We start from the raw sequence: 27,580 nt of genomic DNA on the forward strand, positions 1-27,580 counted from the left end.
CTTCAAAAATGGGTAGAGTTTCTCTCTGCAGGAAAGATGACATAGGGCTGAGAGGCAGCTAACTACTGTGGGAAATGTCTAGGTTTTGGAACCCAACCAGGCTGATTCATAGGCTAGCTTTACCACTTTTTGGCAGGTTGACAGTGGGTAATTTCTGAGTCTATTTCTCATCTGCAAAACGGGGGAGGCTCCTATCCCAAAGGCTGTAGTGAGGTCAAATGGGGCAACGTCTGTAAAAGGCCTACACCCATGGTCTGGCTTTGAAGATGCTCAGTAAATGTTAATCTTGTTTCCTTCCCTTTCCCTTCAAGAGCAAACTCAGAGGCATCAAGCGATACCTTGTCTGGAGAATGGCCCATGGGATGGTGGGGAGGAGATGAAGCCTTTGAGGAAAATAGTGTTTCTAAAAGATTGGTTAGAACCAATTGTGAGCAACCCACTTCAAAACAGAGGGTTGCTAGGCCCCAAAGATAGAACAGGAGATAGTCTGTTACCTTTCTCTCTCTCTCTATAAATAAGAATACCCAGTCTGTATTAAATTGGTCTAGGACAGACACTAACAGAGACTTCAGCCTACCTTTAGGCCTGTGACTAGTGAGTGGTCGGGGCAGAAATAAGGACCTTGTGGGAGGCAGCCATGTAGGCCTAGAACCCAGGACAAGAGGGAGGAGCAGGGAGATTCAGGGACAATATATCCCCACGCTCTGCTCTTTGATGGAAGCAGATTAACTTAAACTTCCTATCTCCCATCCATGATTATTCCAAATAGGAATTTTCACCTTCATGAATAAAATATTTTTTCTTTCTTTTGAGCAGTAACAGTGGGTAAACGAAAAAAAAATAAAGACAATTTTCCAAGTTACCTAATTAAAATTTTTAATCATTGTAGTCAAACCAATTTCCCTACTTCAGACTAATTTAGGTGAAATTCCAGTGTGGCCTGAGGCGTAAGAGATAGCAAATAAGTAATGTACTTTAACTGAAGGGCTGATAATGAGATCATTGATTATTCCACATGAAAAGTTTGATGGATTATTCAAAATAGTCATTATTTTATAATTGATTATCTGACTTTTACCTGATTCCAGGGTCTATCCTGCTAACCTAGTGCTCAGCCAGGGAGAAAAAGGCCCACAAACCTGATCCATCTAAAAGTGCAGGAAGAACTTAAGGGCTGACTTAAAAGCTACAACTAACACTCCCTGCATCCCCTTTTAGAAATTCTTATTAGAGGAAGATTGGAATAACCACATAGCTTTAAGCAAGCTTGATAAATGAAAATCCAGAATTTCCTCAAGAGAAATTTGTAGGAATTTCTTAGGAGTTGCACCATTCTTTTGCTGAAGAATTTACAATAGAATTCTCTTAACTAGTTATATTTAGTGTACCTGAAATTCTAAATGTTTTGCCCTGTTTTTCGTTTGTTTGCTTTTGTTACTGTTTTTAACCAGGAGAAAGCCTATCTCATAAACTCTGTTATTTAGGATATAGGCTAAGCTGGTATGACGTAGAAAACTAAAAATACCATGTCTCAAACGAGATAGTTTATTTCTACCCTACGTATAGGTCCAGAGGAAGGACGTTGTGCTTTAGGAGAGCATCTAGAGTTCCAGGCTCCTTCAGCTGTACTCAACAACATTATCCTTATGCACCTGGTCTAAGTGGGCTCAGCACTCCCACATCCATATTCCCACTCATGGGAAGAGATAAGAGGAAGAAGCTGAGCAGCTTCTACCCAAGGATATAACCCAGCTTCCACTCCATCCGGTCTGCCAAACTTAGTTCACATGCCATACTTCCACCAAAGGAGGCTAAGAAATGTCACTAGCTGGACTGCCATGTGCCAAGCTAAAACTTGGATCGTGGGAGACGTTCTAGCTTAAATAAAGAAGAGAATGGATACTGGGGGACAATTAGCAATCTTTGCCTCCTTGCTCACCCACTATGTGCACAACGAAGAACTTGACAATGCCCTTCCTTTTTGAGTTGTAGAGATTCTTTTGTAGCTTAGCAGCAGCTGCCAAATCTATCAACCAACAAAAATTGGTTGGACTCATAGACCCTTAGCAGGTAATTTTTAGGAATATATACCACCTCTGTTCTGAGGAACTTACCCAAGGACGGAAGCTACATACATGTGGAAATCTAATGGTAACCTGATGATTAGACACCCCATAGGTAATAAAACCAAAAACTTCAAGAGGTGGGAGGAAGGAAAGATTGATCTGGAGGTAGGCTGGGAGGGCTACAAAGAGGTAGAGGTGCAGGCCTGTAGTCCTGGCTACTCAGGAGGCTGAGGCAGGAGGATGGCTTGAGCCCAAGAGTTCAAGGCTGCAGTGAGCTTTGATCACACAACAGCACTCCAGCCTAGGTGACACAGTGAGACAATGTGTCAAAAAAAAAAAAAAGTCTCAAAAAATAAAAAATCACTAATGCATTTACCCTTTCACCCAGAAATTTCACTTCCAAGAATTTATTTTAAATAATGATGTATGCATATCATGGCATTATTTGTAATAGCAAAAGATTAGAGTACTTACTGGTCGAATAACTAGGGTGCATCCACACAGTGAAGTCCTACAGAGCCCATAGCTTTGTGAGCTCTGCACCACTTCCCTCAAACCCCTGTACGTCTGTGGGGGACAGTTTCTGCGCACACAGAAGGCATCCTACCTCAAGTGTCCACCTTTTGTTTCTAGTTTCTGCCTCAGGGGTCTTTCTGAAGGGAGATCTTCACTCAGCCCTTTCGTGGGACAGCCCAGAAGTATGGAGAATTAACTGGGGCGGCTTTCAATTGAAACAGGCAAGGAATCAATTGATAAATGACCCAACCTCACATTCTATGAAGGGATTATTGTGGGCACACTGTGCGTAGCTCCTCAGAGGTTACAGGGACTGAGCGTCAGTTGCTCACCCTGGAAACCAGCTCAACACCATACTCTTTATTGACTTTGCCTCCATCCCTGTTTCACTTCCTCGTTTCTGCTTCCTGGAACCACCTTCCAAATCAGCCCCCTGCTGCCAGGATCTTGTTTTAGGCTCTCTTTAAGGGGAAACCCAACCAGGCCACATCCTAAATAACGGTCAATTTCCCGCCTGTTAATAATGGCATAGACTTTAAGACATGTTAAGTGAGAAAATGTAAAACAAACAACCATATATATCATCTGCTATTTAATAAAACTAAGAAATAAAAATATATACAGAACAAGTGTCTGTGCAAAAATAAATTATTGGCCTGGTGCAATGGATCACACCTGTAGTCTTAGCACTGTGGGAGACTGAGACAAAAAGATTGCTTGAGGCCAGAAGTTTGAGACAAGCTTGAACAAGACTGAGACCTCATCTCTACAAAAAGTAGGAAATTAGCCAGGCATGGTAGCATACCAATAGTCCTGGCTACTCAAGAGACTAAGGCAAGAGGATTGTTTGAGTGCAGGAGTTTGAGCCTACTGTGATGATGCCAATGCACGCTAGCCCAGAAAATAAGAGTGAGACCCTGTCTCAAATAAGTAAGTAAATAAACAAATAAATAAACTAATGAACCAATAAACTAATAAAAGTGGTTATCCGTAAGAGACAGTGGGCCTGTGGAACAGGATGAAGCAGCAGAGATGAAGATATGGAGGGTGATCAAGGAGATAGGTCTGGGGAGGCTTCAAAGAGGCGTTATTAGGTTTCTGTCTTTTGTGTGTGTCTGTGTGAGAGATTAATATGAGGGTACCTATAATTAGGTCACATTGTCTGCATTTGTAAGGTAAAGCCCGAGTTGTAGTTGTGTCCTTCAGTCAGGAAGTGTGCCGTGCACATGCTCATTGTTCCCGCTGGATAGGAACCTGCTGACCCCCCTGCCCCCTTCTCGAATTTAATTGAGTTTTTCTCTCATGTGAGCCCGTTAATCTACAAGTTTCAAATTAGTATTGAGTACATGTGATGCTTGTTTTTCCATCCTTATGATACTTAGGAGAGTATTCTCCAAATCCGTCTAAATTATAACAAAGGATATAAGACCTCCACTTTTTATGGCTGAATAGTATTCCATGTATTCATATACGACAGTTTATTAATCCATTCATGTGTTGAAGGGCACTTGGGTTGTTTCCACATCTTTACGATTATAAATTGAGCTGCTGTAAACATTCCAATGCATATGTCCTTATGGTAAAATGACTTTTTTCTTTTAAGTAAATATCTAGAAACGGGATTGCAGGATTAAACGGAAGGCCTACTTTTAGTTCTTTAAGGACTCTCTATACTTCTTTCCACCAAGGCTGTGGTAGTTTGCAGTCCCACCAACAGTGCAGGAGTGTTCCCATCTCTTTGAGACAAGCTTCAGCAAGACTGAGACCCCATCTCTACAAAAGGTAGGAAATTAGCTAGGCATGGTAGCACACCAGTAGTCCTCTTGCTACTCAAGAGGCTAAGGCAGGAGCGTGCATCGGCATCATTAAAGCAGGCTCAAACTCCTACAACACCAGCATCTGTTGCTTTGGGATTTTGTGAGGTGGGCCACTCTCATTAAAGTTAGGTGATATCTCAAAGTGGTTTTGATTTGCATTTCTCTAATAATAGAGATGGTGATTTTCATGAGTTTGTTTTAGCCATTCTTCTGTCCTCATGAGTAAAGATTTTTTTTTTTTTTTTTTTGTAGAGACAGAGTTTCACTTTATGACCCTCGGTAGAGTGCCATGGCATCACACAGCTCACAGCAACCTCCAACTCCTGGGCTTAAGCAATTCTCTTGCCTCAGCCTCCCGAGTAGCTGGGACTACAGGCACCCGCCACAACACCAGGCTATTTTTTTGTTGTAGTTCGGCCGGGGTCGGGTTTGAACCCGCCACCCTCGGTATATGGGGCCGGCACCTTACCAACTGAGCCACAGGTGCCGCCCATGAGTAAAGATTTTTAATGGGGTGATTTGCACTTTTTTTGTTGATTTGCTTGAGTTCTTCATAAATTGTGGTTATTAGGTCTTTGTTGAATTTGTAGCATGCCGATATTTTCTCCCATTCTGAAGGTTGTCTCTTTGCTTTATTGATTTTGTCCTTATCTGTGCAGAAACTTTTTAACTTGATCAGGTCACATTTATTTATTTTTGTTATTGCTGCAATTGCCTTTGGGGTCTTCATAAATTCTTTCCCAAGACGAAGATCGTTGAGTTTTTCCTAAACTTTCTTCTAGAAATTTTACAGTCTTAGTTTTAAATCTTGTATCCATTATGGACTCATTTTGTAAGTGATGAAAAAATGTGGGTCATGGTTTAGCCTTTTACATGTGGCTAACCCATTTTCCCAGCACCATTTATTAAACAGGGATTCTTTTTCCCAGGGTATGCTTTTGTCTGCTTTATTAAAGTTCAGATGGTGATATGGGACTGGTTTTATCTCAAGGTTCTCTGTTCTGGTCCATAGATCTATGTCTCTATTTGTATGCCAATACCATGCTATTTTGATCACTATGAACTTGTAGTGTAACCTGAAGTCTGGTAACATGGTGCCTCCAGATTTGTTCTTATTTTGTAGAATTGTATTAGATATTCAGGGTTTTTTCCAGTTCTGTATGAGACATAGAACATTTTTTTAAGATTGTCAAGGTATAACATTGGTATTTTAATGGGGATGGCATTAAATCTATAGATTGCTTTGGGTAGTATAGACATTTTAACAATGTTGATTCTTCCCAGCCATGAGCATGGTATGTTCTTTAATATGTTAATGTCCTCTGCTATTTCTTTTCTCAGTGCTTCATAAGTCTCTCTGTAGAGATCCTTCACATCCTTTGTTAAGTAAATGTGACCCTGTTAATAGATGCAGAAAAAGCATTTGATAAAATTCAGCATCCTTTTTTGATAAGAATATTTAAGAAAATAGGCATTGATGGGACACTCCTTTTTTTTTTTTTTTTTGAGACAGAGTCTCACTATGTCACCCTCAGTAGAGTCCAGTGGTGTTACAGCTCACAGCAACCTCAAACTCCTGGGCTGAAGCGATTCTCTTGCTTCAGCTTCCCAAGTAGCTAGGACTACAGGTGCCTGCGACAATACCCGGCTATTTTTTGTTGCAGTTGTCATTGTTGTTTAACTGGCCCAAACTGGGCTCCAACCCGCCAGCCTCGGTGTATGTGGCTGGCACCATAACCACTGTGCCACAGGCGCTGAGCCTGATGGGACACTTCTTAAACTGACAGAAGCCATCTTTGACAAGCCCACAGCCAATATCATACTGAATGGAGAGAAACCAAAAGCATTTCCACTTAGAACTTATTGACACGGATGCCCATTATTGCCACTACTGTTCAAAATAGTGCTAGAAGTCCTAGCCAATGCATTCAGGCAAGAAAAGTTTATCAAGGGTATCTAAATGGGAAAGAGGAGTTCAAGTTATTATCAGCTCTTTGCTGACAATATCTTATACTTAGAAAATCCTAGGTGGCACCTGTGGCTCAAAGTGGTAGGGCGCTGATCCCATATGTTGGAGGTGGTGGGTTCAAACCCAGCCCTGGCCAAAAACCACACACACATACACACACACACACACACACACTAAATAAATAATCAATTATATATTTTTTTTAAAAAAGAAAGAAAGAAAAGAAAATCCCAAGGATTCAACCACAAGACTCCTGGAAGTGATCAAGAACTATAGCAACGTCTCAGGATATAAAATTATGTTCACAAATCAGTAGCCTTCATACACACCAACAATAGGCAAGTTGAGAGTCAAATCGAAAATACAGTACCCTTCACAGCAGCACTAAAGAAAATGAAATACCTTGGAATTTATTTAACAAAGCGTTGGGTTAAGGTTCTGTCTTAAAGAATGGATTAGGTTGGAACCCCAGAGAGGACTAGAGCAGAAGAGTGCAAGGCCCAGTAGGGGGAGTGGTAGGAGAGGAATAGACATGTGGCTAGAACAGAGTTACACCTGTTACATACAGTGGGCCCTCTGTATCCGTGAGTTCAACATCCTTGGATTCAACCACTTCCAGTGAAAAACATTAAGAAAATAATCACATCTGTACTGAGCATGTACAGACTTTTTTTCTTATCATTATTCTTTAAACCATAGAGTATAACAGCTATTTACATAGCATTTTCATTGTATTACATATTATAAATAATCTAGAGATGATCTAAAGCATACAGGAAGCTGTGCATAGATTATATGCAAATATTACACCATTTTATATAAAAGACGCAGATTTTGATATCCATGTGAGGTCCAGGAACCAATTGCCTGGATATGAAGGGATGACTGTAATCTTAACTTTCAAATTCTATAAATGTTTACATATTCAAAGATAAAGTTTGATTGTATGAAATAAGGCTACTAAATGATGGCCAAAAGAAAATAGCACTATTATCAATTCTGAAGCATTATTCAGACATCAGGAAACAGGCTCTAGGTTGGACTGAGTTGCAAGGTTTGCACTGTGGTGAGATACCTCAGAGTTCAGTCCCCAGTGTGACAGATGGCAATGAGTAGTTAGTTCTTTACCAAAAAACTTTTCTGAGCTTGTGCTATATGTTAGACCCTGTGCTTTTTTTCTGTTTTCTACTTTATCCTCACATTGGCCCTGCAAAGCAAGCATTATGATGGCTTTACCAAGATTATAAGATTCACTGAGAAATAAGAATTTGAACCCAGGTTTCTTTAATTCTACTGTAAATCATAATATTTATTGAGGGCCTGCAATGTGCCAGGCACTACCCCAGGTACTTAATTTTTATTGCACACTGTGAAAACAGCCTCATGCAATTAAGTGGGGCCTTACTTCATGCAGGGCAATAGAGGCAAAACTTGAGGTCTGCCTTGCTCTTTCGGATCTCAGTAGATATTTAAGATCAGAGCCAAATGCTTTGCATATATCGAAACTGACTATAGATAATCCCCCCAGCAAGAGTCATACAAGAAGCTGTTGTAGAAAGTGTGAATAATAGTTTTTGGTGACTTTGGGCACCACACTTGGCTCCTCAAAGCTTGACTGTTTATTTGTGAAGTGTAAGATTGGGCTAGAATAGGGCTTCTTGACTAACAGTATTGATATTTTTTAAATGAAGTTTCTTTTAACTGATAACTCACATCTTCATTGCAGCCCCTGTACCTAAGAAAGCGGTTCTTGAGGACGCCAAGCCAGTACCTGAAGCAGTGGGGACAGCAGAATGCAGCAAAGGCCTTCCCCTGGAGCTATGCACCCAGCTGGAGGAGAAAACCTCAGAAGTCTCCATGGGCTCTCAACAGTCAAGTGAGTTAGAGAAGAGGCCAAGTCCGGAGAAGGTGGTGGAGGAAGGACAAAAGACTGGCCAGGTGGAGCCCAGCCCTCTGCCAGAGAGCCCCAGAGCCAGAGCCGAAGCCATGTTTCTTCATGAGATGGTAAGGTGGACTCCTGCCTGCTCCAGCCAGGTAGTCCTGTTTTACCCAGGGCTGTTGGTACAATTTAAAGTAGACTTTTTTTTTTTTAAAGAAATTTTTAAAGAATTTCTGCCAAAGAGACTTTAATAGACAAACTTGTAGGCTAGGTGCAGTAGCTCATGCCTGTAACCCCAGCACTTAGGGAAGCCGAAGTGAGAGGATGACTTGAGCTTAGGAGTTCAAGACTAGACTGAGCAAGAGCAAGGTCCTGTCTCTACTAAAAGTAGAAAAATTAAACAGGTGCTGTGGCTGACACCTGTAGTCCCAGCTATTCAGGAAGCTGAGATAGGAGGATCACTTGAGCCCAGGAGTTTGAGGTTCCAGTAATCAATGATGATGCCACTGCACTCTACCCAGGGCAACAGAGCAAGACTTTCTCTTAAAAAAAGACAGAGACCCAGGCATGGTAGGTTATGCCTATAATCCCAGCACTTGGGAGGCTGAGGCTGGTGGATTGCCTGAGCTCACAGGTTTGAGACCAGCCTGAGCCAAAGTAAGACCTTGTCTCTTAAGAAAGAAAAAAAAGGGAAGTGCCTGTGGCTCAGTGAGTAGGGCTTTGGCCCCATATACTGAGGGTGGCAGGTTCAAACCTGGCCCTGGTCAAACTGCAACAAAAAATAGCTGGGTCTTGTGGTGGGCACCTGTGGTCCCAGCTACTCGGAAGGCTGAGGCAAGAGAATCCCCTAAGCCCAAGAGCTGGAGGTTGCTGTGAGCTGTGATGCCACAGCACTCTACTGAGGGTGACAAAGTAAGACTCTGTCTCTAAAAAAAAAAAATAGTTGGGCATTGTGGTGGGCGCCTATAGTCCCAGCTACTTGGGCGGCTGAGGCAAGAGAATTGCTTGAGCCCAGGAGTTTGAGGTTGCTGTGAGCTATGACTCTACCAAGGGTGACAAAGTGAGACTCTGTCTGAAAAAAAAAAATAAATAAATAAAAAGAGAGAGAAACAAACTTCTAATCAGGTCTTAGATTTGTTTTGCAGTAGACTTTTCAGAGGTTCTGCAGTGATAGGTAGGAAACAACCCGTTCAAATTCCTCAAGACAGACTCAACTTTATGCATTTCTGAACTAAGGTTACCATAAACCAGTAACACGTCCTTGGAGGAGTGTAACAACACTCAATCCCAGAAGAAGCACAAAACCTCCTTGTCATATCCCACTCTCAAATATGCTATTTACAGGGTCCATCCCTCTTCTCCCTGACAGCCTGAGTGGGCACTTGTCTAAAATCTGAAAGATTCCCAGGATTCATTCCTTCCCGCTGTGGAATCTGGAGAAATTAAAATGCAATGCCAGAGCTTACTGAACCTTATTCACTTTTTAGAGGTGGAGTTTTCCAAGAAGGTTTTTATGGGATGTCCTTACATAGAAGGCATGCGGAGGTTTTCCAGGGACACCTGGGAGGAGTCCTGCATTTAGGAGGCAGGTCTGTGAACAGAGGAGGGTGCCAAAGAAGAAAAAGAAGCTTTGCCCTTTACCTTGCTTTCAGGGACTTAGTTTTTAGAACATGCACAAAAGGACCAGGTGCTTGGAGTTAGAGCAGAGCTGGGGTACCATGGTGGCCTCAGGAGGGCTGAGTGAGTATCCCCATGACTTGTGTTTACATTTGTTAAAGGGAAATGATGCAAAGGTTCATATGAAGATTGGATTCTTATGTGGATGGCCCAAGTATGAATGTCATTGCTTTGAGAAGGGGATAAAGTTAGTGCTGGAAAGAAACCAGGGTGGGGGCAGCGCCTGTGGCTCAGTGAGCAGGGCGCCGGCCCCATATACCGAGGGTGGCGGGTTCAAACCTGGCCCCGGCCAAACTGCAACAAAAAAATAGCCGGGCGTTGTGGCAGGCGCCTGTAGTCCCAGCTACTCGGGAGGCTGAGGCAGGAGAATCGCCTAGGCCCAGGAGTTGGAGGTTGCTGTGAGTTGTGTGAGCACTCTACCAAGGGCCATAAAGTGAAACTCTGTCTCTACAAAAAAAAAAAAAAAAAAAAGAAAGAAACCAGGGTGGATTCAAGGGAGAAAGTAAAGGCATCGATTCATTCATTTAAAACATGTAGTGAATACCCACTTGTGCCAGGCACAATGCTGAGCACTGAGATCATCAACCTCTGTTGCAAGGTTGTCCCTGCCTTCTTGGAGCTAACAGCCTGGTAGGGGAAAGGACATTGAGCAAGGCATTTCTAGGGTGCTGTGGAAGCTTGGAGCACTGTGGGAGCACATAGCACGGGGACCCAACCTCATCAGAGGGAGGAGGGGTGCCACAAGAGCCAGGGAGGGCCTCTCTGAAGAACAGGTATTTAGGTTGAGAACTTAGCTGTAAAAAGGGGTAGAGTATGGAATAGGAAGGAAGAGAATTCCAGGCAGAAAGAATAAGATGTGCCATGAATCTGAAATGAGAACGAGCACAGAACATTTCAAGAATGGAAACACAGCCAGGATAGCTGGGCTAGAGCAAGGGAGACTCAGAGGGATGCAGGAGCCCTGGTCAGCCAGAACAGCTTGGAAGAGATCTGTGGATTAATCTAAGGGCACTGGAAAAGCATATGAGATGTTCAGAATTTTGTCTTTAAAGGGTTGCTCTATTCTGTGAGGAGAATGGCTTGGGGAGAAGGGTGGGAGAGAAGGCACAAATGCCAGTTCAGAAGCTCCTATGTAGCGAGCAAGGTGAGGACAGACGGTGGAGTGGGCATGGAAGTGGAAGGATGCAAAAGCCATTTAGAAAGTGGAATGGACAAAACTCAGTACAGGATTAGATACGGAGTGAGGAAGAAGGAAGTGTCAAAGGCACTGCATAGGTTTCTGGTCTGAGCAAAACGTTGCACTGTGGCTCCACTGAGATGGCAGAGTGAAGTGGAGGGGAGTTTAGAAGATCATTTGTTCATCTAAATTTACCCATTTCTTAGTAAGAGATCAATTAATGTAGGTGCTAAGGAAAGTAAAGAGATGAGTCTGTCCCTGCCCTAAGGGAGGGCCCAATCTGATAGGCAAAATACAAATGGACATAAATAAATGCAGTGGGTTAGAATCCAGAGTACTTGGGCGGCGCCTGTGGCTCAGTCGGTAGGGCGCCGGCCCCATATACCTAGGGTGGTGGGTTCAAGCCCGGCCCTGGCCAAACTGCAACCAAAAAATAGCCGGGCGTTGTGGCAGGCGCCTATAGTCCCAGCTACTCGGGAGGCTGAAAAGCAAGAGAATCACTTAAGCCCAGGAGTTGGAGGTTGCTGTGACCTGTGTGAGACCACGGCACTCTACCGAAGGCCATAAAGTGAGACTCTGTCTCTACAAAAAAAAAAAAAAAAAAGAATAGAATCCAGGGTACTTTTGACCAAGTAATCCTGCAGAGTTATCTGACAGAGATAACTCAAAAGAAAACAATCCACTGCAATTCAACTGGCCCTTTACCTACTCAAAGTATACCAGGCACCATTTGGCCTTGAGGAATTAAGATGAATAAACACAATCCCTGACATCAAGGAGCTCTCAGTCCATTGGGAACAGTAAGACAAACATAAAAAATAACTGTAATATGAAAGGACCTGTGCCTAGAGCCAGATGGGAAGGGGTGAGAGGTCAGCAGCAAATCCGACCTCTCAGAAAAGCCTGTGCCTCCTAGGGTGGAAATGCTTCTCCAGACTGCTTCTGCTTTGGACAGACTTAGGCCTTGAGGCACGGATTAGAAGGAACTGAAATTTGTTTTCCTGGCCTTGACCAGGCTTCCATCCCTTTCCTGTCTTCAGTTTTGGGCTCTGTGTAGGGAAAGGGGATAGTTGAGAAGGACAAAGGGAAGCTGGATATGAAGGGAGACCAGGACCACAGGCGAGATGAGGAGGAGGCAGGTCAACAACCAGGGGAAAGAAACCCTATTCAGATTAACAGTGCTTATCTGTGGGTAATAGTAATGGAAGATATTTATTTTTCTATATGCCCTTATTTTAATATGTATTTAAATATTTTTCTATGTGGAATATGTAGTCGTTTGGTAATAAGAAGAAAAGAGCTGGGCGGTGCCTGTGGCTCAAGGAGTAGGGCACCGGTCCCATATGCCGGAGGTGGTGGGTTCAAACCCCGCCCCGGCCAAAAACCACAAAAAAAAAAAAAAAAGAAGAAAAGAGCTACATTTATTTATTTATTTATTTGAAACCAGTTATCAGGGTTAAGAGTTAACATGTAACTCTAGTAAACTTCTTTACTTCTTCTAGTAAACTTGAAGTTAAATGAGACTAGGGTTTCTGTCTGTTTTATTAGGCAACAGTCGACAGGAACTAAGCACTTACGTTCCCGTGCAGACAGAACTGGATTCAATCCCAGTCTTCTGTTGAATGACTTAGGTTAATCATTTAATCTATTAATATTGAACCTAGACCTCTCATCTATAAAATGGGAGTGACCATGGTAGTATCCTCTAGAGTTGTTGGGGAAATTAAACAAGAAGATAAAGTATTGAAACATTTTTAAAGTATTTTATGGTACATGGCAAGTACTGAGGCACCACAGTTATCGGTGCTGCGTCCTTTATTTACTGATGTGGCACAGGCTAGCGCTGCGCCAGTTCCTTTGTGTCGCTGGAAACAGTGCAGATGTCAGTGCCCGGAGTCCTTTTGTTCCAAAATAATCAATTTCTTCTTGTTTTTTCAGGATGAAGATGATCTGGCTAATGCCCTGATTTGGCCCGAGATTCAACAGGAGCTGAAAATCATCGAATCTGAAGAGGAGCTTTCCTCATTGTCACCACCTACTCTGACGCTCAACCCAAGTCAGCCAATTCTAGAGTCTAGTCCTGGACCCTTTGCTGCCACAGAGCCTCCTTGTGGCTCTGCCCCTGCTCCAGTCTCCGCCCCTCTGGAGGAGTGGACTAGGGACTCAACCAATCAGAGCACACAAGGCACTTACACGGCAGCCAACAGAGAGAAGCTGGAGCCAATCAGCGGCTTCCACCGATCCGAGCTTGAAGTGTGTCTGCGCCCAGACCCTGCCAACCTGGCTCCTCTAGAAATAGTTCCATTTGAGACCGTGTCTTCACGAGCCAGGGTGGAGGTGGCAGGCCCGGGGAATCTGTCTCCTCCGCTTCCACCTGCTCCTCCCCCTCCAACTCCTTTAGAAGAGGCGCCTCTCGTCCTGCTGTCAAAGGGCGGCCCTGAGAGGGAAGACCCACACAGAAATTTGAGGACAAATCTCTGTATAGACCAGCTGAAGTTCAAAGACAGCCCTGAGATCCCTAGCCTGTGTCAGAGAGAGGAGGCAGCACCGGGACAAAGTGAAAAGCAAAATTCAAAGAATGCTGCTCCTGAGGGAAAAGGTTGTTTACCAAGCCCAACAAGGGAAATTGAGGTCTCCCCACAAGGAGAAGGGGAGGTCGCCCATTCAGTACAGGAGCCTTCAGACTGTGACGAAGACGACGCTGTGACAGATACTGCCCAGCACGGCCTGGAGATGGTGGAGCCCTGGGAGGAGCCCCAGTGGGTGACAAGTCCCCTTCACTCCCCCACCTTGAAAGATGGGCATGAGGCCCAAGTGCAGGGTCCCCAGGGCCACCAACTGGAGAAGAGGCTTTCCCACAGGCCCAGCCTTCGCCAGAGCCATTCTCTAGACAGCAAACCCACATTTAAGAGTCAGTGGACTCCCGAGGTTCCCTCCTCCAGCAGCTGTGCTGACCTTGAAACAGAGAAGAATTCCAATTCTCTGCAGCCCCTGGCATCCAGGAGAGAAATTATCGGATGGGATGAGAAAGCCCTGAGGTCTTTCAGAGAGTTCTCTGGTCTAAAAGGGGAAGAGGCTCATCCCAGCCAGAAGGGAGCAGGTAGTATGCAACCCACGCTGGCAGGAACCAGCCCCATCAGCCTGGCAGAGGGAAAGGAGCTGGGGACACACAGGGGGCACAGCAACCTTCTGGTTAAGCAAAGCAGTGTTCCTGGGCCAGAGAGCAGTGAAGAGAGTGCACCTAGTGTGCAGGACAGCACCTTGCCAGGAGAGCATCCCCCAAAGTTACAGTTGAGGAGCACTGAATGTGGACCCCCAAAAGGGAAAAATAGACCTTCTTCCCTCAACTTGGACTCTGCCGTTCCCGTCACTGACCTCTTTCGGTTTGAGAACGTGGCCTCATTTAGTTCACCTGGAATGCAACACTCTGAGCTGGAAGACCCAAAGGCGACATGGGTGACTTCATCTCACTGTAAAGCAGATCCCTGGAGGGCTTACTCTCAGGACTCCCAGGACCTGGACATTGTTGCTCATGCCCTGACAGGCCGCCGTAACTCAGCTCCTGTGAGTGTGTCGGCTGTGAGAACCTCTTTCATGGTCAAAATGTGCCAGGCTAGGGCAGTCCCAGTCATCCCACCTAAGATTCAGTACACCCAGATCCCACAGCCGCTGCCCTCTCAGAGCTCAGGGGAGAATGGGCCTCAGCCTCTGGAGAGGAGCCAAGAAGAACCCAGCTCGACTGAGAAACCTGCCAAAGATGATTCTCCCTCCCCCCTGGAAAGCCCAAAGGAAGAGAAACCAAAGCAAGACACGGGAGGCATTGAATCATCACCAGTGGATGCCACTGCATCCTGCCTGTGTGAAGGACCCACCCTTTCTCCAGAACCAGGCTTGCCTCACCTGCTCTCCTCCCAGGATGCAATAGGGCAATGCAGGAAGCGCACATCAGAGACAGAGCCATCTGGGGACAACCTTCTTTCTTCAAAAATAGAGCGACCATCTGGGGCTTCTAAGCCTTTCCACAGGTCAAGGCCAGGAAGACCTCAGAGCCTAATCTTATTCAGTCCTCCTTTCCCCATTATGGACCACCTGCCCCCCTCCACCACAGTGACAGATTCCAAGGTCCTGCTGTCCCCTATCAGAAGTCCCACTCAGACAGTTTCCCCGGGCCTTCTTTGTGGGGAGTTGGCAGAAAACACATGGGTCACACCAGAAGGGGTTACACTTAGGAATAAAATGACTATCCCTAAGAATGGCCAGAGACTAGAGACCTCAACCAGCTGTTTTTATCAGCCCCAACGGAGATCAGTGATTCTGGATGGAAGAAGTGGGAGGCCAATAGAATGACACCAGTTTACATGAAAAACGTCATGACTTATCTGGAAGTTATCACAGGGCCAACTTGCCATTTTTCAGGCATGGGTTATCAAGTTTGGGCTTATTTTGGCCTCAGACTTCTCTTTCTTCAGCCTTTTGGCCATTTATTAATTTTTCCATTTTCCAGAAGAGGGTCAAGGGAAGGATGAAGAGATGAAATTTAGATGTCTAAGTGAGCAAGTAGGAAAAGGTTAAGTAAGGGAAGAGAAAGGAATATGTGCTCCAGTGAGATCTGGGGCTTGTTTGTGAGTTGCTTTGCTCCACGTTATCATTATCTATTACTCTTGAGAGCTGGTTGTGATAATGTCTTTTGAAAGAAAGAAAAATCTCTAGCCTGTGTCAGAAAATGTTGCTATTGAAGTTTGAAGCCCTCCTCTTTATTTCATGCTTTTTAATGCTCTTTAAAGCATGTGTTCTTTTAAACCAGTTTTCTAATAAGCTTTGTAAAAGTGTACTATCCAAAATAGAAGCGGATTTGGAAAACGCAAACTAACGTGCACTTAGATATCCCAGTGAGTGAATTTACCCATGTTCTTTCCCTGGAATCCCACAGACATGTCCAAGATGACTCCATATACCAGCATAGAAAATCAAAACCAAGAGCAAACTGTGAGACTGGCACAATCCAAGACTTTCTGGCTCTGGCTTCCATTAATTTGGGACTCCAACTGCCACTGTACTGAAGTCTGATTTATAAATCCAGTAGCTGGGCAGGGTGGGGGCTGAGCTGAAGATTACCTTAATGCAATTTACTAAATCTTCATTCAGGTATGCAATCGAAGTGAAGGTTATCTGCTTTCTTTACCAAATCAAGAGTCCAAAGACATGAGGTCAGCATAGAGAAAAGCCTCACACAAAGACAGAACTACACTCTAAACTTAAATGTTTTTTTGTTTTTTTATAAGAGGAAGGGCTTTATTCACCAGCCGGGAGCTTACGGCATAGAAGAATTACAAATGGCCACCCTCCCCAACTGGCTTGGTCTTTCCCTTTTTATGGACAGTCAAATAAACTTAAATGTTTTTAAATCAATGAGGCATTAGCACAAAACACGCCTCGCTCAGCTTTATTCTTCTTCTGCAGTAGGCTAGGCCTAGCTGTACAGGAGAGGATGAAGGGGAGCACCCTAGGAGGGGAGGGAAGAGCCCTAACAAAGTGGCTATCATCACCACTCACTGACAGCTGCCCTTGAAAATGTATTTTGTTTTAGCCAATGGGTCCCTTCCTTTCTCCCTCTTAGTCCATTGCACAAGAGAGAGTTGAGGCACCCCTCTCCCTTCCATGATTCCCTTTATTCACCAGGCACTCAAACTTGCTCTTCTCCATCTCTATATAAGCAGGAGCAGTAATTCAATCTTATTTTGTTTCAGTTATTTAGAACTTTCAGTGGTTCTTTTATTCCCACCTAGATAGGAAGGAGAACTAATATAACTGCTGGCAGATTTTTGGTGCTCCCCAAAAGGGGATTCACAGGGCACATCTTCTCAGGTTCAAGCCTGGCTGAACTCTGTCCAGAAGGTCAGCCATTGCATAAATTTCTCTAAGGGCTAGCAATATCTCTGGGCAGACCTCACAACCAAGGCTGGTGCTGGGCTGGGTGGAGACTGAATTGAAGTTATCTCCTGCAATGAGAAATTGGGAGCGGATGCCTTGCAACAATACATATTCTTACCCCCTGTCCCTTACTCCCTGATAAACCTTACAAATAGTTTTGAAATCCTGTTCTATACTTTGTAAGCCAGTCACTTTGACAAGGGTACTGTCAAGTCAGCTGATGAGTTCTGCCTTCAGAGAGCACTGAGTGAGCAAGGGCAACAGTTGGTAGGTCTTGTGTGTTGCATTCCCACTGGGTAAGCAGGCAAGACTTTGGACCAACAGCTGATGAGATATCAACCCATAAGAAAAGTCCTAAAATACAGCAGTTTTCCCCTAAGCAAGCAAGGTAAAGAAATACAATGGTGACAGATGAGAAGGGCCATGTTCAAGAGATTTGTAAAGCACATTCCCGCCTTATCAGAAAATGTGACAGATAGCCTTTAATGTCGGTCTCAGTGGATTTGTGGTGTCCGTACTTTGATAAGGACCACGTTCCAGTTAGAATGTGAGAGAGGGAAAGAACTGCACTTTGCTTCGCCATCAGAACTGTGAGCCAAATAATGAAATATTTAAACTATTTTACGATTATTTTAAATTTTTGTTTGTAACATTTATAAGACATATTTTTATTCGGAGATAGACTGAGAAGCCACTGCGACGTACTAAGGAGTGACTTCAGTTGTGAGAGTTGAGGAGCCCGTGTAGATTTATGAAATGGTCAACGTCCCTAGACTCTGACCCTTTTCATTTGTTGACAGCATCTCTTTTGGGGGCATGGGTGTGTAGCTGTCATCATGAGACACACTGATGGCTGTCTGGAGATACTTCCCACTCTGAGCCTTCCTAGCCAGTCAATTGCAGACGGCCTGAGAAGCTGACTCCCTTTCTCAGTCAGTGTCATGCTGCTCAAGCATGGACCTCTCCTTTGTGTCCCAGCCTGTCAACCACCACAAACATGGTTAGAATCCTGTGGTCTAAGGCAGCCTGCCACTGGTGAAATTGCATTCTAAGGCCAAGAAAGCTCATATTTTCCCTCCAAGTTATTCCCCAAAATGCCCGGGGGCTCTGAAAAATGAACCCCCTGAGAATGGCTGGATGGGAATCAGAGTCCTACTTCCATCCAGGGGAGTGACAGAACAGGAGCTGCTGTTCGATCCCTTGGAAAGGGCTATAGAATCAGACTCTCAAAATGCTCCTTCAAATCAGCTGTCAGTCCTCAAAACGGGGGTGGCTGATTTTAATTGTTAAATTTGAAGTGAAATGCATGCACATACCAATGTTGCCTTTCAGCATTAATGGTTGCTTAAGAAAATAATAACATACATTTATTGCAAAATGACCTCCCCAGACATTTTTTTAGCCAAAAATGGACCATATAAAGGGCATATGATTTTTATTCCCTGCTTCCCATGGTATATGAAGAGACCTAACCAAGAACCCCATAAAAACAATGTTGGACTAATCTAAGCCCTAAAATTCAAAATATCATCTAAGTCAAAATTCTGGATTCTGGGGATGTTAAAAGTGTAAATAACATCCTCCTCAACAAATACAGAGGGTGCCAAAGATAGTATATGCATTTTAAGCAATATTATCTATGCATTATTTTTCAAAGTTGAATTAAAGGTACCATTTCTGTCAAGTGTATCTAGACATGTACACACATTCATTTTACCTGCAATTTGTACACCTTTTAGAAATGATTGGTTTTACTTCCAACAAGATCTCTTAAAATGTGTGTACATTTTTGGCACCCCCAGTATTTATTGAGAGCTCAGGAATAGTGCACTGGGTACCTCAGCAGTCCTAACTCCTTGAAGTGACTAAAGAAAAGGAGAAAGGGGTGGTAGCAAATGCAATAGCCCATATAAATAACCAGGATCAAGATTTAGAAGCACCAAGTTACCAAACAAAAGCAGAAGGGGAAAAAAAATGTAACTACTAGCATCTTTTAAGAGGATTGTTAATGGTACTCAAGAGACCTACTGACTTTAAATGATCAAACACCATTGCCAATCCAAGAGAGTATGCCAATGAGATGCTCAGGTGTTGAGACATTTGGTTTGGTTTTAAAATTAGAGCGCAATAACTAAGTAAGAACCAAGCAACTCCGACGTTTTGCATAGCATCCTAAGTAGTTTGATTGTGAAGGTCTGTTGCATCTTTGCAAATGGGCCAGGAAAGATCAGTATTCTATAGCCCTTGAGAAGGGATGTCGGGGTCTTTTTATCATCACCAGGAGTTAACTCCTTTTGATGATGAAATCATAGACCCAAGATAAACTGTTCATTTCATGTACTGTATAGTATTAGCATGCAGATTCATTTGCCTGGGATTGAATTCACGGTAGGTCCAGTTCCCATCAGGTTGATCAGGGTCTCATTCTACCATGGTCCATTCTGTCTGATGTCAACATGAATCCTGGTGTTAAGTGTTGCCAGAAGTATGATATTAGGCAGTTTGAGCAAGCAGGTGAACTCAATATGTGGAATGACAAAGAATGTATCTTCCATTACCAACACCTTTCCTAGCAAAATAAAGCCAGAAGAAGGAGTAACCATCTCTCCAAGCATGGTGAGGAAGGGAGATGGTAGAAGAGACTACCATCAGTACTAGACCAGATAGTAAAAACTTGGGGGCCAACACACATCAACTGGATGCTACATAGGCGGTCATTTAGTGACCTTGAGGTACATGAATAATGCAGACTACTTTTCTAACGGTGAGGAAGAGGTGAGGAGGACATAGCTAAATGTAAGCAGCTCATGAAGTCCACAGCCATGTTTTACTGGATGAATCACAATGCTTTGTAATAACTTAATGCCATAGTATTTTTTGGCTTATAATTCTGCAAAGTAAAGCACTTTTTCAAAGGCGTCTATTGGAAAGCCACATAATTTCAGCTGTATTGTGAGCTCTACAAATGTTTCCAAAGATATAATCAAAATGTTTTTCTATTGATTAAAAAAAGTATAAATAGTAAACCTATCCATAGAGACATTTAAGTGTAATTAAAATAGATTGTTATGCTCTAAAAATATACTCTAATAAATGATATAAAATATGTTTATGATGGAACTATGAACTACAGAAGGACATGGGGTCACCAAAATCAATAATCAGAAAAGTAGCCACACACAGTGGCACGTGTCTGTACTCCCAGCTACTTGGGAGGCTGAGATAGGAGGATTGCTTGAGTCCAGGAGTTCTGGGCTATAGTGCACTATGCCGATCAGGTGTCTGCACTAAGTTTGGCATCAATATGGTGACCTCCAGGAGGGGGGTGAGGACAGAGCAGGTCAAAGCTCCCGTGCTGATCAGTAATGGGATGACACCCGTGAATAGCCACTGTATTCCAGCCTGGGCAACACAGTGAGACCCTGTCTCTAAAAAATAAATAAATAAATAAAGTAAAATAAAATAAGGAAAAGCAGAATATACACATATGACTCATTATGGTTTATTCTAGTTTGTTCTGTTTGATGTCTTTTTTTTGAGACAGTGTCTCACTTTGTCACCCTCGGTAGAGTGCCATGGTGTCATAGCTCACAGCAACTCTTGGGTTCAAGTGATTCTCTGCCTCAGCCTCCCAAGTAGCTGGGACTACAGGTGCCTGCCACAATGCCTGGCTACTTTTTAGAGACGAGGTCTCACTCAGGCTCAGACTGGTCTCGAACCTGTGAGCTCAGGCAATCCACCCACCTGGCCTCCCAGAGTGATAGGATTACAGGTGTGAGCCACCGTGCCAGCCTTGATGTCATTTTTCCTTAATTCAAGGTTTGGTCTCACAGCAAGAGTCCTGATGATAAGCTTCAGTAAATTTTTCTTGCCTTTGTTATTTTACACATTAATAATTGTTAAATGCTTGCAACTTCACCCTCTTCTGTTGCAATGACACAGTCACGTCACCCACAATACTCAAAATAAATTCACGATAGTGTAATGAAAAACAAGAAGAAAGCTTATTCTCAAACTTCCACAGTTTAAGGTGTAATGTGGGTCCACCTAAAAAGATGTGAACTCAATTTTCCTATTACTTCAATGAAAGGGAACTATTCTTTTATCTGGGTGATTATGTTAATAATGCTCAAGGGGGAATAAGCAAGTGTTTGTTATCCTGGCATATATCCTGAAATATATATGACAAAAAAAAAAAAAAATTAGGAGTAGGATGGAGGGAGCGATCATAAAACCTGGGCTCACAACTTAAGTGATATTTACAGTGAAAACCATCATTGCCAGGAGGATAAAAATACTACCATTTTGGCAACCTTACACCCCTTGGATATTCCCAGATCCCCGCACTCCTCTGTTTATCTGACAAATCTCCCCCCATCCAATCCCAATACACAATTCCCCTCACTCCACAGTTTGTCTGGAATCGTTCCCTCTATTAACCTCCCTTGCAGCCCTAGTCTCTTCACTGAATATTGTTGCCACTTCCTGGGCGTCAGTAAAATTCTCATGAGGACATTTCTTGCCCTGCACAAAAGGCTACAGGCTCTCCCACATTCCACAGACTTCTAAAAAGGGTCAGAAGACACTCTCCCAGCTTCTCTACTTCTGCACCATTGTTTCCTCCCATCTCAAACAAAAATCCCCTACTCCTAAAATGTATAGATCTAGGTATCTTAACTTTCACCATTCTGTGTGGCCATGATGTAGTCAATGTTCCAGATTCCCCAGCCTTCCAGTTTTCCTTTTACCTTGTTCTATCATTATCCTGGATGACATCAATGTTCCCAAGGCCTACCTGGCCATGTTCCTACATGACCTAGTCAGTTCTGGCCATTTGCTTCTAGGGTTACACATCAGGCTCTTTCACAAACTGGAATTTTGTGATCCTAAATTCCCATTTTCCTTTCTAAGAACCTCCTCCATCCTTATGACTTTATTCCTTGTATTTGTACAAGATTACCAATGCCTGGCCCACCCTTGCTCTGGCAGATAGCATGCTTACCAGACTTCATACCTCTTTCCCCCACCTTTCTATCCCCTAAGGTGCATCCTCGCAACTATTCTCACCAGAACCACTAATTCCCCCAGCCACTCATCCTTCAGCCACACCTGCTTGACAAGCCTCCAGCGGAGGACCAGGACTCTCATCTTCTCTGCTGTTTAACTGTGGCTACGTGTTAGATCAGAGAAAATCATAAAAGCAGGGGATGAAAGACTTCAGGTATTTGTGGTCTACTACCTCAGCAGTGTGCTCATACCCAAAACCTACAGTGGATATTCCTTCTAGACAACTCTCTCCACACTTTATGCTTCATAAGTTTATGATATCAGATGTTTTTCTTCAGCTTCCCACGACTGTTTTCCCTTACCCTTGTACACCTAACCTCTCTTCTAGGTCAGAGGAAATGTTGCCACTCTTCCCAAGGGCTCTCAGTCCCCTTCCACATTTCTATGTGATCAGCAAAGTTGATCACTCTTCTATCACCACTGTTATCTAATATATACTTCTATTACTCAACACCCTTATCTGAAAACTCATTTACTTGTCTGCCTTCCATTATTAATGAACTTGAACATCACTATATTACCTGGTGTCCAAGAAATGTCTATAATCTGGCACCCAGCACTGTCTGGCACGTAATTTTCCATTAAATAGAAATCAGGGGGGAGGCAGCAGCAGTGGTGATGACTGATAGGGAGGAGAAGGAAAGCAGGGTTGGAGAATAAAAAGATGGAAATCAGAGTAATTAGGATGCTGAAGAATAATCCCATCATGCTTCTTGCTATTAACTACCCTCCTCTACTGAGACATTTACCCACCTTAGACCATCTAGACAACTGGTCAAGTATCTTCATTTCTTGGGTATCCCAAGTTGACCCACTCATCTTTTCCTATGCCATCCTTTCCACTGATCTTTTAATTTCACAAATGTAAAGAACTAAAAGAAAGGCCCATTCTTTAATGGCTATGCATTTCCTACTATCACTAAGCAAAGATGGTGTCCCTTATCCTACATAATCCATAATATCCAGGACACTAATAATTCATCTTTCTCTCCCCTATGAATGTGACACCAAAGAACAGCTAGAATGAGTAGGAGCATGTTGAACTGAAGGGTTTTCCCCCACTCATGCAACCATATCTGCGAGTGTGTGTGCGTGTGTGTGTGTCGGGGGGGGGGTCTTCACAATTCCACTAGCCAAAATTAGTTTTTCTTTCTTTCTTATATCCATTCACTTCTTTAACCACCTTAGCATCTAGTCCTCCTGTGATACACCCTTAGGATATAACCAAGACAGGTCAAGCTAGAAGGGAGCATCATATCAGTTTATAAGATTGGTCTATTATCTCCAATCAGGGTTTTCTGGACTACTTTTCAATTCTAGAGCCAAGTTAGGGCCATTCTGAAATATCTCTGTGCCCAGGCCACCCACTTTGTTCTTAGCTGTTGAATGATCTCATCAAAATATGAGCTAGTTGCTGGATGCAGTGCCTTGTTCCTGTAATCCCAACTACCTGGAAGGCCAAGGCAGGAAGACTGGTTGAGGCCAGGACTCGAGACCAGCCTGAGCATCATAAAGCGGTCCCATCTCTTTTAAAAAAAAAAAAAAAAAAAAAAAGTGCTAGCCAAAAGAAGATGCTGTATCTTCAGGATCCTAAGAAAAAAATAGTGAAATGGTAGTTTTCCCACCTTCCCCTCACCAAGAACCTCCAGTTAGGTTGACTCACATTAAAAAGCAACCAACCTAATACACAGGTTTTCTTGCTCTTCTTCTTATATACCAACTTGTTCTCACTGCAGCCACAGTAACATGGAATTCTCCCCAAAGCTATTTGTACGACTCAGTCTTTGTACGATCTTCGCTCAAAAATCATCTCCTTTTAGACGTGTCATTCCTACCATTTTGTTTGCTATTTACTGTACTTATCGCTACTACCAGGAAACACTGAAGGTATATTTATTTATGACATGTTCTGCACCACCTGCTCCCCAGCATTAAAGCTGTGTATGGGGTGGCGCCTGTGGCTCAGTGAGTAGGGCGCTGGCCCCATATATGGAGGGTGGCGGGTTCGAACCCGGCCCCGGCCAAAATGCAACAACAACAAAAATAACTGGGCATGGTGGCAGGCGCCTGTGGTCCCAGCTACTCGGAGGCTGAGGCAAGAGAATCGCCTAAGCCCAAGAGCTGGAGGTTGCCATGAGCTGTGATGCCATAGCACTCTACCAAGGGTGACAAAGTGAGACTCTGTCTCTAAAAAAAAAAGCTCTGTATGGGTAGGACCTTTACATTTCTCAGTCACTGCTATATCCCCAATACCTAATATAGTCCCTAGTAACCAATATATATTTGTTGAATTCTTGATTAAACTCAGACTGAATGCTACATAATGTAACTTTAAAAAAAAGTATACACAACAAAATACTAAAGAACACAATGGTTAATATGAACATCAAAGTAGTCACCTGGTATATGAACATACACATCTGTACCTCATAATGCTTCCTTTGCTGAAAATATTTTGGGAACTCTTCTGCAAGAATTGCTTTCAGAACCAGTTTACAAACATGATTGGTCTTTTTACTTCATAAGTCATATTTTGTTCCACCAAAAGGTTCACAGTGTAAGAAACCAAACCCGGCACAGAAAACACATGACAATATATTTCAGGCTCTCTAAAACAAGGCCTCAGAAGCTTAGATGACTAGAGACATCAATGAACTAAGTATATCACCTCCCAAGAACGATAACTTAAAAGGTTAATGCTCATAAACATGAAGATTCTGGAATATGCAATTTAAAACATACATTTTGGATATAGATTAAATTTTCTGAAGACAAAGCGATAAATTCTTATATTTTACTTCTGATAACTCCAAACATAATGCCATTACAGGTTGAGTTGCAACTATACCACACCTACAAATGTTTAGTTGAAGATCTGCCCATTTTCTCAGTAACTTGGTTGAAAAAAACCTGCCCATATTCTCTAGCCTACATGGAATTTCCACAAACTTCTACTAAGCCAGCCCGGCATCATCTTTTTCATGAATGTGGGCACTCTAAAGACTTTGTCTTGCAATGTATTACTTCAAATACCTAAGAGTAAAAAGAAAATCCCTGGAAACAAAAGAAGTGACAAAAAAGAAAAAGGGACAGCAAAACCCTGAGTCTCAGAATAGTAGTTTATGCAACAGTATATTTTACATGTCATGGGGTAGATCAGACCAGCTGAATCCCTATCTTAGAAAGCTTCCTCTTTGTAGACAATAAAGAGAACCTCACTCAGACATTTTTCTCATGTATTTCAACATTATTAGCCAGCTGAATTAAAAGAGAATGAGTGGTGGCAGGCAATTCTACTGATCTGCCTTTCTTTAGCAATAATTACTGACCAGCTAAGGGCTAAAGACATTGAGAAGAACTGGAAGGAAAGCAGATGCACCAAAGGTACTGTGTCAAGTAATATATGTGTTCATAAATGAATGAGTTATTCCAGAGCCAGAGCCATACAAACAAATCAATCTCTTTACTGGAGAGGCATACCTCTCATATGTATATTATTCAAATACACTAACACATGAAAGATCACATCACCTTGTTTATGGATACATTTAATATCCCTTACCCTTCCCGACTTTCAAAACATAATAGTATACAAAATATAAAATATCTTAAATATTTATAAAAATCGCAAGAAAAAAATAGAACGTATGAAAATATTTTTATCTGAGTTCTCCCTCATTGTTGAGAGGCAGCTTAGTTTGCCTTGAGTTCATAACTGTTGAGTGGGTAGGAGTATGCCCTGCCTAATACTATTCTGTCCCGGAGGAGCTTAAATAAAACATAGTAGTTGCAGAAGAGGATGAGAGCCATGGAAAGTGTGTGGTTCCACTTCTCTGACCGCAGCAAGGAATAGAGCTGGTAGAAGACGACACTGCCCTCAATAAGGATAAGCAGATTTAACAGCCTTAATGGTCGATGAAATAGGAACTGCAAGGAAGTTAAAAAGCAAAATGTTATTTCATAGAAAAGACTGTAGTTATTCTTGCATTATTTTTCTACAATAATTTCATATTTACAGGTTCCCATCTGTAATAACAAATAGCTCTGCTTACTGAATCTCGATCAGGCTACTTCTAGCTATACAGATCCAAACTTTTTCCTTTATGCTCAAGGAATGATGAAATCAATATTATTTCAGTGCCCTCTGAGACATAAAGAGAGATTATGCCCAAAAGAACATTAACCTAAAAATTTTTCTTAGATTATGTCTTAGGTACATATTTTATTTAAGATAACTAAAGTTGGGCGGCACTTGTGGCTCATGAGTAGGGCGCCAGCCCCATATACTGAGGGTAGCAGGTTTGAACCCAGCCCCGGCCAAACTGCTACAAAAAATAGCCAGACATGTGGTGAGCGCCTGTACTCCCAGTTACTTGGGAGGCTGAGGCAAGAGAAGCACGTAAGCCCAAGAGCTAGAGGTTGCCGTGATGTGTGATGACACGGCACTCTACTGAGGGCTACAGAGTGAGACTCTGTCTCTAAAAAAAAAAAAAAGATAACCAAAAGTACATTTATCTAAGACAGAGGTTGGAGAAGGAACCAAATGGGAAATATTTTAGGTTCTACAAATTAAGAGGCAAAAATTAAGGATATTATGTAGATAGGTACTTATATAAAACTTACAACCATTTAAAAAAGTAAAAACCATTCTTTGCTTCTGAGTTAAGACATAAACATCAACATCAGACAAGTTTGGGGAAATAGGGAAGTTACAAGTTGAATACCAATAAAATAGTTTAATTTATCATTAAACTCTTTACCCACCATGGTCACTGACCAAAATCATCCTCTATAACAGGCATCCTCAAACTGCGGCCCGCGGGCCACATGAAACGGTGTGAATTGTATTTGTTCCCGTTTTGTTTTTTACTTCAAAATAAGATATGTGCAGTGTGCATAGGAATTTGTTCATAGTTTTTTTTTTAAACTATAGTCCGGCGCTCCAATGGTCTGAGGGACAGTGAATTGGCCCTGTTTAAAAAGTTAGAGGATGCCAGCTCTATAACCACATACTTCTGCTGCTTATTTACTTTTTTCTGAATATTGAGAACTAGGGTATGCAAAGACAGGATAAGGAGGAAAGAAGGAAAAGTGAGTCAGAATTACACAGACTATTTTCACTCCCACCAAATTCTTCATTTTAAGAGGCTAAATCCTGGTTTACTACTAAAAAGCTATTATGAATAGAAGATATAGGCCATAGGTTGCAAAGGAACATTATCTAGCAATTCAGCTTAACTAGTCTAGTCCTAAATTTAGATGAAGACAGATTGCAATAATGGCAATGTTTCAGATCTAAAAGAACTAATTTATATGGAATTTAGATGTCAGAGCTTATATCTGAGAACGAAGCCAAATTATCATGACAGCTCTGAAAGGTGCCCCGGGTTCAGTAATAAGAAAATGTTTAATCCAGAGGCTAACAGCTATAGGTAAAAGGCACATTTCAAATGCATGTTCTCAAACTTCAAGGTGCCTAAC

General features: G+C 42.7%; 2 protein-coding genes across 4 annotated transcripts in view; one reads left to right on the forward strand and one right to left on the reverse strand.

Annotated features, from left to right (window-relative positions):
* ARHGAP31 (Rho GTPase activating protein 31) overlaps window positions 1-20,140 on the forward strand; it is a 135,358-nt gene extending 115,218 nt beyond the window's left edge. For both annotated transcript variants that reach the window (XM_053564793.1, XM_053564794.1), the window contains exons 11-12: window positions 8,095-8,372; window positions 13,040-20,140. In XM_053564793.1, the coding sequence (XP_053420768.1) occupies window positions 8,095-8,372; window positions 13,040-15,448 (2,687 nt within the window). In that variant the 3' untranslated portion in view covers window positions 15,449-20,140. The remainder of the gene's footprint in view (window positions 1-8,094; window positions 8,373-13,039) is intronic.
* Window positions 20,141-25,547: 5,407 nt separating this feature from the next.
* TMEM39A (transmembrane protein 39A) overlaps window positions 25,548-27,580 on the reverse strand; it is a 42,203-nt gene continuing 40,170 nt past the window's right edge. For both annotated transcript variants that reach the window (XM_053564796.1, XM_053564795.1), the window contains one exon: window positions 25,548-26,026. In XM_053564796.1, the coding sequence (XP_053420771.1) occupies window positions 25,793-26,026 (234 nt within the window). In that variant the 3' untranslated portion in view covers window positions 25,548-25,792. The remainder of the gene's footprint in view (window positions 26,027-27,580) is intronic.

Source organism: Nycticebus coucang, chromosome 16 (assembly GCF_027406575.1).
Source record: "Nycticebus coucang isolate mNycCou1 chromosome 16, mNycCou1.pri, whole genome shotgun sequence".
Lineage (NCBI taxonomy): Eukaryota > Metazoa > Chordata > Mammalia > Primates > Lorisidae > Nycticebus > Nycticebus coucang.